Source organism: Oreochromis niloticus, linkage group LG11 (genome assembly GCF_001858045.2).
Source record: "Oreochromis niloticus isolate F11D_XX linkage group LG11, O_niloticus_UMD_NMBU, whole genome shotgun sequence".
Classification (NCBI taxonomy): Eukaryota; Metazoa; Chordata; class Actinopteri; order Cichliformes; family Cichlidae; genus Oreochromis; species Oreochromis niloticus.
In genome coordinates this window covers 18433288-18444064 of record NC_031976.2, presented here as the reverse complement: position 1 = coordinate 18444064, position 10777 = coordinate 18433288, and the positions used below count along the sequence as shown (strand labels likewise).

The following is a 10777-nucleotide window of genomic DNA, read 5'->3' as shown; positions in this document are numbered from 1 at the left end:
TTCAAGAAAACAAAAGAAGGACAAGAGTGCCCTCTATTGACTGCTGAACAAACACAGAAGAAATTACAGACATATACTCACGGGCCTCTACATCAGATAAACCAGTTCACCTACTCATTAACACAAATATCTAATTGGCCAGTCACATTGTGGAGTTTGAACATGTTCAACATGACCTGCTGAACTTCAAACTGAGCATCAGAAGGGGGAAGAAAAGTGATTTAAGTTACTTCTAACACAGCATGGTTTGGTGCCAGATGGCCTGGCCTGAGTATTTCAGGAACTGCTGATTTACTGAGATTTTCCTGCAGAGCCATCTCTAGGGTTCACAGGGAATTCTTGAAAAAATAAATAAATAAAAATATCCAGTGAGCGGCAGTTTCCTGGATGAAAATGTCTTGATGACAGAAGTCAGAGTGAGAATGGACAGGCTGCTTTGAGCTCATAGAAATCCAGGAACAATTCAAATAACCCCTTAATACAACCCAGGTACGTGCAAGATACAAAATGAATCCAATACTGAATACAAAACGAGTTGAACCTCATTGCAGATGGTCTACAGAAGCAGAAAACTGCACCTGGTGCCACTCCTGTTAGCTAAAAACAGGAAGTTGAGGTTATAATTTGCATAGGTTCACAAAAATTGGACAATAGAAGATTGGAAAAACATTGCCTGGTCTGATGAGTGTTGACTGTTTTGCTGTGGCATTCAGACATTATAGGCTACCTTGCATCAACAGTTCAGGCTGTTGATGTGGTGATATTTTCTTAATAATACAATAAAGCCTTGTTTAAACACCACAGCCTACCTCAATATTGTTACTGACCATTATCATGGTTTTATGACTAGAATGTGCCATTCTCCTGATGGCTGCTTCCAGCTATGTCACAATTTACTTTTTGGGGGCATTAATTATAAACGTAGTAAAGATAAATTGACAAAGATTTTTTAATTTCCAAAACAATAGTTTAATGAATCCAGAACAGTGACCTAAATGCATTTTTGGTGGCACTTTCAGTGCATGTACAATAGAAATATAAATTAAAAAGTCCTTTTAATATAAAATAACACGACATCGAGCTGATATTTTCAAGTTCAGTCAAAAATTATGAGAGCGGAGTTCAAATAGTGTGAAAATATTATTCTAAAAAACAGTCTTTTACAGTTCATCATGCTGGTAGGTGAACTCCCTGGCAGATATAAACCCATCTTTATCTTCATCCTCGTTATTGAAGATGTCATCCACCATAACTTCATGATGTGTGTCGTTGGGTGAGTAGCCATGTTTCTCAAATTCCTTCTTCAAGTACTCTTTTACCTGAAAGGTGTGGAGAGAAAATAGTGATGACAAAATAGATAGCCAGATAGACAGACAGATGGATCGCAAGCTAGCTAGCTAGATACCTCCTGTCTGGAGAGCTTCCAGTCATCATTCAGATCCATATCCCGGAAAGATTCGTGTGACCTGGGACCATTTCGAATCTCCATGAGCTCAATGTCAAAAATGAGGGTGCTGCTTGGAGGAATTTTCCCTGTAAACCAATAAAAATGTCCAAGTGACAGAGATGTTACAGTGGAACGTTTTGTTTTTTTCTGTACGTGTTGCACATAGTTTGTGTTACCTTTTCCTTCCTTGCCATATGCCAGCGATGGAGGTACAGTCAGCTTCCTGCGCTCCCCTGTGCACATGTTCTGCAGACCCTTATCCCAACCCTTGAGCACCTCTCGGATCCCCAGGGTAAGCCACACAGGGTTTTTATCCCCATGTTTGCGGCTATCAGGAGTCAAAAAGAGACATGCAGTCAATATCTGGATGCCATACAGAGGACTGATATGCCAAATGTAAGTGGAATGAGGGTTAAGTGAGTGCCAGCCAACTATGTGAGGATATAAGTGGCTAAGTGTTGAGTTTGACTGTCCAGCTGCACAAATGCAGAAATATGAGATGCTGCGTATGTCTGCATATATTCAGCGGAGTACAGTTTTAATAAGCAGTGACTACACTCAAGGATTGAGACTAAAGTATATGCAAGACATGCATCACTGTTACATTTATTACCTGGAATGAAACATGGTGCCATTACTCTCCAGAAATCCCTCGTAATGAACAAGAAGCATGTCTCCGTTTTTTGACTTGCGGTGGCACATGAAGGGTTTGTGTATCACCTCAATTTTCACTTCGGGCTCGGGCAGTTTTCCCCCAGTGACCAACACAAACAGTGATGCCAATAGCGAGCAGAGAGAAAATAAGATCATACTTATAGATAACAGCACTTACTCATGAGAAGTGGATGAGATAACTTCAATTTCACTCTCTCTTTTTACAGAATTTAAAATAAAGACATGTAAAGAATGCCATACGTGGCACCCAACTTCTGCGACGAACGCACCCACTGTTCAGCTGTCTGCCCTCCTCCATCTGCAATTGGATAGCGTCATTCCTAAGTCCCGCCCTTTCTTTAGAATCTCTTCTTTCATCGATGCTTCCATGTGCCAATCACTACAATCCACACCTACGCTACTTAAACCCATATGACGTAGGGGGGAAGAAAGGCGATAGTAACGCTCAGGATCGGCTAGTGGGGAATTCACAAAAAAGTTTACGCACTTTTATCGACGTAGTTGAAATGTAAAGCGGTGGACGTTACTCCGCAAATCACACTCGGGGCCCAATGGAGTCGCTACAGTCAGCTGGGCATCACGTCCTGTTGTGATAAACAAGTAATGAACGGGGAAAACACGCAATTAAACAATGGAAGGAATGCTGTATAAGTGGACCAATTACATAAGTGGTAGGTTAACACTAAAGTCTTTGTGTGCTTTCGGTTGTAGAGCTCGTTTTGAGGCTGCTAGCTAGCATGACAGCGAGTTTGTGACGTTAAAACGGACGAGCTAACGTTAGCTGCCGCCAGCTTTGGCAGCGTATTGACCACTAGCATTCCTATCTTTGTTAAATTAGCTGTTCAGTGAATTAGAGGTGAGCCGTTACGTCAGTCTTAGCTAGCAGCGCTCGGTCCTGTCCACCACCTGTCGTTATAATCTGACTTCACAACCAATTAGTTGTTGCTAACATAACTTAAGTCTCGTCAAGTTCACGAAGCTGGGTAACGCTGTATGTTGTTGACTTTTCTAATGCTAAAAACTAAGTGCAGTTTACAGTAACGCCACAGCACTGATTCACTTATTTTTCCATGCAGGTTGGCAGCCTCGCTGGTTTGTGCTTCATGGAGGAACTTTGTCTTACTATGACTCTCAAGAAGATGCCTGGAAAGGGTGCAAGGGCAGCATTAAAATTTCCGTTTGTGAAATCCAAGGTCGGTGTGCTCCACTTTACTCTGTGCACGGTTTAACCAGAGCAAGTATCCTTTGCATGCAGTATTGACAGGCATGTCCCCTTGCTTGCTGCTGTTTTTTTTTTTTTAGTTCATTCCTCTGACTCTACACGAGTTGACCTGACCATACCAGGAGAGCAGTACTTTTACCTCAGAGCCATCAATGCAGCAGAAAGGCAGAAATGGCTGGTGGCGCTGGGAACAGCCAAAGCTTGCCTTACAGACAACCGAACCAAGAGAGAAAAAGGTATTTGGATACTTTACAAGATACTGTTGCAAGTAAAAACAGGGTAAAAGCTTTTAGACCTGGAATAGTACAGACCATACATACAAGTGTTGTAAGGCATTTGCATCACTTCTCAAACTCTGATCTGCTGTCTGTGTGCACAATGAATACAGAGCTTCAGGAGAACACAGAGGCGCTGAAAACTAAGATGTCAGAACTCAGATTGTACTGTGACCTTCTCCTCCAACAAGTAAACAAGATCAAGGAGAATGATGACCTAGGAGACACGGCAGAGGTAAGGTTAAAGTTTGGATGAGCGCATGAAATGTGATATGCTGCTGTTGGTGTGAAACTGCAGTATAGAGTAGCTAGTTTGCAGTTGCTGTGTACATATTAATAGACAAGAAAAAGTTTTCATATACGTCTTGAATCCTTTGGCTACATATGATTTTAGCAGATTTTGTTAGCAATCCACACCCAACATGTATGTTTATGTTTCCTTCTCAGATGGGTCTAGACACTGGGAATATGGTGAAGTCTACATGCACGACTTTCCTTAAGACTCTAGAGGAATGCATGCAGATAGCAAATCGTACTTTCACTACAGATTTGGCACCACAGAGTCCACCAGGAACTCCTCCTGTAGCACCCATCAAACCTCAGAAGGTATACTTCTCTCACCAGCTCTGTGTGGGAAAGTTAGTATAATCGCTCTGGGATTGTTTTCCAAAAATCAAAATATGTGTAGTCATCCAGTGTTTGTCTGTGTTGTGCTGTCTCCACAGATTAAACACAGCCACCATTTAAATCAGAACCTTGGAGAAAAGTAGGTAGCTTCTCTTACTATAATGAATGATGTTGTCTCTCGTGAAGTGCCACGTAGGTGCTCAAAGTAGCACAGAGTAAAGAGATGCTCAAACAAAGATACAGTTTCAAAGCGTTTCTGTTGATATTCTGCCATTGTTGTTGCATTTTGTCAAGGGCATAATTTCTCTCCCAGCTTTTTAGAATTGACACATTGTCCTGAAACATATTACAGGTGGAAAGATTTGTCCGAAACCTCAGGAGAAACAATTGCACATGACAGCCAGACCCCTGACTCTGGGGCAGAGGGACCAGATGAGCCAGACAGACCAGAAAACCATTCTTCTCCATCAGGTAGGTCAGGTTGCCAGCCGCTCGCTTTTCTTGCTGGGGAAGTTCCTGAACTAAAAACCATTACCGCATTCCACAATGGAAAGACCACACAGCACTCAAGGGCCCTGGTTGTTGTTTGTGTATTCTATGAACTGAAGTGGATAGATTATTGCCTTTTAGTGAGCACAGTGATGGATGACTTGTTCCATTATTACATTATGACAAAGCCTTTACACAAAGGGGCCATTGCTGAGAAATAAGACTAGTCTTTTCATAGTTTATTATTTTGTTTGGGATATGTATAGTAAGTCAGTGTAGATGCAGAGGTTTTTAATGTTTATTTTCTTATATTGTATTTTAATGTAGCATAAAAAAATAAATAAATATATGCAATATAGCCATTTAAAAAGATAGCTGTCTCTTTGTGAGTGCTCGTATTTCTTCATATTGTCATCTCAGCTGTACAGCTCTGGCTCTGGGTGCAGCTGCTTCCCCCACCTGCTATTCAAATCTTCTGTTTGCAAGCAGCAGCCAATAAGAAGAAAGTTGTCTTATAGGGAGAGATGAGGAGGCTAAAATGGCTTGAGTTGCTGTACCAACTGTGAATTTGTGATGCTACTGGAGTAGCTTTCTCAGGGTCATAGGTCATGTTTAATAAAAAATGTGTAAAATGTAGACTGATTTTTGACAGTCTAATTTGCAAAAAGACTCATGCATCGTTGTTTCATGCAGACACTGAAACAGCCAGCAGCTCAGAAGTCCACAAGGATCAAGTTAATCCTAGCTTACCTACTACCCAGACCACCCCTGAGATTGAACACTATGACCAGCCAGCAGAGGGGGATGACGAGAGAGAAGATGATGAACAAAAGCAGATAAGACAAGAGCAGATGGACAAAGTGGACCAAAGTCAGGCGCATGACAACAACAACGGGGACGTGAGTGATTTTCGACTTCAGCACCAAGAAGAGGGCGAAGAAGAAGACGAGATTCCCAGAAAGTCAACAGAGTCAGAAGACACAGAGCACGTGGAAACGTTCTTCAGCACAATGAGTCACAGGTATGAAAATACCACTCAGGAAGCTCACATCCCTTAGGACACTTTAGTTACTGTGGGAATTTAACTATACAATTGTCTGTGATATTTCACTGTTGCAGTATTAAACTCATTTAATTTATGTGTAGTATATTTGTAACTAAGGCGCTGCGCTTGTGTTGTATCTTCTGAGTAGACTGCACAGTGGCTTAGTTTGTTAATAATAATAGTGCTGCAGTGTCACACAGAATATCGGTAGTTTAATAACAAGTTTGAAAAAGTCAGTTTTTAAGATTTTACAGTAAAGTGTTTTATATCAGTGTGTTCTCTCTTGATCACATGACACAGAGAGGCCCTCGTCTGATATTTGGGTTTGTAAAACTGTTTTGTTTACATTTCTTTCTTTTTCAAACCCTTTTTTTGTTGCTTTTTTTTTTTTTTTTTTTTTTTAAATCTGAGAGTGTAATCGAACATGTGGCTAGAGTGTGATTTACATCTGTACTGTTTGAGGTGAATGTTATTGTAATGCAGGAATCAAACAAAGGGAAAGATTAGTGAAAACTACAGCTCTGTTACATTTTAGATAAAGTAGTCTTGGGTACTTTTATCAGGCTCAGAGTTGCATGATGTTTTGTGTGACTTGTGTCTCTGGCTTGGTTTTGAAATGTATGCTCCTCTAATTTTTTTTTCTGTTTGCTTTTGGTCAAATAAAAACTGATACGGGATAACTTCCCTCTAATATATTCTGCTGTTTGAATCTATTCTATTTCTTGTTTTTTGTTTTTTAGATTTAGTGATATAAGACTGGATGACGACAATGGTATCCCTACACAAGAGTTTTTGGACTCATGCTATGCAATAGTACCTGTATTAGGTAGGCCGGTTACTTTAAGCCTCTCTTCATCTTTATCTGCTACCCTGCTCCTAATTCTCATGGTTCCCGTTTGCATCTCTGGTAATTTCAGCATTTTTAACTCTGATAAAGAAAAAAACCAACCACTTTCATTGGCTCTTTTTTCCCCCTCTTTTATGTATATGTTCTGTCCTTCATAATGTCTGCAATTAATGAGGTGGCAGCTTTCTATCACAGCTTCTTCATCACACTTTTCCTTCATGCCTCTGTTACTTTCTTTCTGCACATGTATGTCTGTCATTGGCTTTAGTTGTTCTTTGTAGCCCAAAATAATATCATATGACAAGCTAAATCATAAGAATTAGGTCATGCACATTTTTGTCCTATGTGCACACTTTATTGCTCACAGTGTATTACATTATAATAAAAAGTGGGCATTCACAGAATTACAAAGTAAAGAAGTGCAAGACCTGAGTAACATGGAGCCAAAAAACATTGTTTTTTTGTTTTGTCTTCTAAAAAGGGTCTGCCTTGTTTGTCAGAGTTAGCCCCGTGTTAACAAATACCAAGGCTGAAGTAGGATTATGGGTTATCAGGAATTATCTGGGAACAACTGCTTTCAATTAGCACACATGTAAGAGGTCAAAGGGAATTTTAGACGGTCTTTCACATGAACTGACACCAGTAAAGGTTACTTACAGTGAGCTGTTTTCTAAAGTTAAATTACCTATAAGAGAGAAACTTGATGCATATAATGGTCGTCTATAGATAAACACATAAAACATCTCAATAAGCTTAAATTTGTATCTGAACTAAAATGACCTCTTAGCTAAAGCCTATTCCCAGCTTTGTTTGAAAGTTTACAGCCCACAGTGATGGTATCCTATTTTTGTCTCTGTGTAGCCTATACTTAATACAGTCCAGTAGGTCTTAGAGTGCGCCATAATCCCTCATTTCAGTGTTATATTTAGTTTAAATCTGAATGACATCTAAGCTGCCTGTTATTACTTAAAAACATCAAAACATTGTGCACTCAAAATAGGACACAAGTTGAGAATCTGTGCTTCAGAACCAGCAAAAAAAAGTTATCATAGATTCTCTCTTCTCAGACAAACTGGGATCCACAGTGTTTGCACCAGTTAAAATGGATTTTGTTGGAAACATAAAGGTAAGAGCACATGTTTTTGGTTAATCAAGGGAATAACAGTGAAGTCGGTCTTTAAAGGTTACTCTAAATTATTAAATAACATTTTCAAAACTGCATTAAAGAGTAGAGTCCAATCAGTCATACACTTTGTCAATAAAGAGGCATTTATTTCATTCCCCTTTTTTGTTTAGCTTTAGTGTTCTGTACATTTCTTGTTAATCTTGTTTTGTCAACAAGCATGTATAACTATATAGTGTGTATTAAATATTCATTAATTGCAGTTAGTTATTGAAAGTCAGAACAAGAGTAATGTTTAGTCTACCAGAGTAGAGAGTACTGTGTCACAGTGTCTCGTGTTCTGTTGTAGAAAATTCACCAGAAGCTGAGGTCAGACCCTGAGAGCTTTTCCACACTACAGTCTATTGTGCTGCATGAAGTAGAGACAGATGTTGCCCAGGTGCGCAATTCTGCAACCGAGGCTCTGCTGTGGCTCAGACGAGGGCTGAAGTTCCTCAAGGAGTTTCTGTCAGAAGTCAACGCTGGAGAGCAAGACATCCAGGGAGCACTAAGTAATGCATTTCTGTTTTACAATGCACAGCTTAACATAAGTTCAAACATGTAAAAGTGTTGAATTGTCATGTTCTTTCTTTTCTTTCACCCAGACAACGCTTACGGGAAGACTCTTCGGCAGTACCACGGATGGGTTGTGCGTGGTGTATTTGCTGTAGGTATTTATTTTTTTGTTGCACAGTCCAGTATTAATATCTTCTGAGGATATTTATTCTTTATGTGTGCCAAGTACTTGACTTTTTTTTTTCCCCCAGTTGGCGCTCAGAGCTTCCCCGTCTTATCAAAGTTTCACAGCTGCTTTAGTGTCAAGAGAAGGTGACGAGCTGAAGAGCGACTTTATCAACGGCATGCACAGGGATCTGGGAGTGTATCTGCCTGCCATGGAGAAGCAGCTGGCCATTCTCGATGCACTATATGAAGAATACAACCTTGAGTCTGACGAGGTGGTATGAAACAATAGCAAGAGATGCTCACGGTTCAGAGAAGAACAGAGCCCCTCTGAATGGGCAGAGTAGTGGCTTACTCCTGGAACAAAGGTGTACAAAGTAGTGTGAGACTGTCTCGTGCCATTTTGAGACGTTTCAGTAGTTTAAACTCTACAACAGGAGAGGTTTTGGTATGAAGAGGGTGTTCATGTGTGTACTTACGACCCGAGAAGGGTTTAACTGAGCAGTACAATTAAGGTTGGTTTGAGGAGATTTAAATTCCAGGTCTAGTTCCAGAGACCGCTGACAGCGAAGGTGTTTCTAATCTTATTATGCAGACTCCAACCGTAATTATTCATGGTGACTTTGTTTCTGGTTGTTGTTGTATTGTGGCTTATGGCGTACTCTACATGCTTTAAGGTATTTAAGCACAGGGTATTTGGTTCTGGTCAGTTCTTTGTAAGATTGTTTGATTCCCTTTGAATTGATCAGTATGAATTATTATCTATTATCAATGTTGTTTTTTTTCTCCTTGGCTTCAGTGAGATACGATAATGCTTCCAACTAGCACAAAGGACTATTTTTTTTTAGCAAAAACGATTCCCAAAATGTGTCTTAAGTATGTGATTGAATTACATACTAAGTTAACTTTTAGTCAGTTATGTAAATATTTTCCTGTACTTATTATAAAAGCTTAGTAAACATTACTATGAATATATATTTTTCCCTGACAAGGAATTCAGATTGTGCAGTTTGACAATGGATTTGTTGTGTTTTACATAATGTCATTGTGAGCTGTTGCTCAAAGTTTCCAAGTGGACCAAAAAGAAACTGTCATGTGAACGGCTTTAGCCTCTGCTGCCTACAGTAACTGAAAACAAGAAAGAAAACCGCATAGCTGTTAAAAGTACTGACAACTGCTGTTCATGTGGACATCGGCACAAACCTATGCATTTTTACTATGTCTATTTATTATACTATAAGTTATACAGTTCACATTAATGACATGGATCGTTTCTGTCCGACTTTTGTGTGAATGTATGGACATTTGTATTCATAAGGCATGCTTTTTACTGCATGTTTGGTGTATTTAGCAACAGGTGCCAGGCCAAGGGCTTGAAGTGAGTAAATGAGTAATCCTAAAAGTGGTAGTTACAGAACAGTAACCATTTTCAGCATATCATTCATGCTATTGTACATACCATTGTTAAGTGTTGTTACCAGATGTACTTAATATTTTATTGATGTCGAATTAGTGGAAATGATTGGTAAGACTGCTCTTCCAGGCTGGGCTAACATTTGACTGCAAATTCACTGAGCCATTTAAAGAAAACAAAAACAAAAAGCAGGAAAATTATCTTAGGGCTTAAAAAAAGCTTACCAGATAGTATTTTCAACTTTATTATTGTTATTTTTATTTTAAGAATGCATACACTAAAAACTCCTGTACAGTAAATAAGTCATTTGCAGGAGGTTTACATCACAGATGTGCAATAGGCTGATTTCTGATGCGTTTTAATGTTAATCCTTAAGATATGCTGTTGTAATATTACAACAAATAATTGTTTTTTTCTATGGATGTAAATAAGATGCTATTTGATTTTTGCAAAATAAACATAATTAAGTTGCAGTTTGTTTTCTGTCATGCTGAAGTTAAATATGCTACCATATGGTTTACTTTAGAGGTAAAGGCTCTTTACTTACTGTGCCAACTATACACTCACTGTCCGCTTTGTTAGGTGCACCTGTTGGTGCAGAAGACCTGCTGAAGTTCAAACTGAGCATCAGAATGGGGAAGAAAGGTGATTTAAGTGACTTTGAGCGTGGCATGGCTGTTTGTACCAGATCAGAAACTGCTGATCTACTATGACTTCCAATGAATTTCCTATTTTGCGTGACCATTTCTGGGGTTTACAGGGAATGGTCTGAAAAAGGCAAAGACGATAGAAGATTGGAAAAATGTTGCTTGGTCTGATGAATGCCAATTCTTTTGTGAAATTCACATGGTAGAGTCACTTGAATGTTTATTTGGTACACTTTGGGCATGTTA

At 39.4% G+C, this 10777-nt stretch overlaps 2 protein-coding genes across 2 annotated transcripts; one reads left to right on the top strand and one right to left on the bottom strand.

Moving 5' to 3' along the window:
- Positions 1-953: 953 nt before the first annotated feature.
- Positions 954-2413, bottom strand: fkbp14 (FKBP prolyl isomerase 14). Its single transcript, XM_003454375.5, has 4 exons — positions 2061-2413; positions 1624-1775; positions 1406-1533; positions 954-1319 (listed from the first exon to the last, which is right to left on the bottom strand). Exons 1-4 carry the CDS (start codon positions 2255-2257, stop codon positions 1161-1163), a joined length of 636 nt encoding a protein of 211 aa, XP_003454423.1. The 5' UTR covers positions 2258-2413; the 3' UTR covers positions 954-1160.
- A 150-nt stretch (positions 2414-2563) lies between these two features.
- Positions 2564-10357, top strand: plekha8 (pleckstrin homology domain containing, family A (phosphoinositide binding specific) member 8). The gene is made up of 13 exons (XM_003454435.5): positions 2564-2793; positions 3199-3315; positions 3425-3580; positions 3733-3854; positions 4067-4225; positions 4345-4385; positions 4599-4717; positions 5429-5756; positions 6521-6606; positions 7695-7753; positions 8100-8301; positions 8395-8456; positions 8557-10357. Exons 1-13 carry the CDS (start codon positions 2754-2756, stop codon positions 8752-8754), a joined length of 1689 nt encoding a protein of 562 aa, XP_003454483.1. The 5' UTR covers positions 2564-2753; the 3' UTR covers positions 8755-10357.
- Positions 10358-10777: the final 420 nt, after the last annotated feature.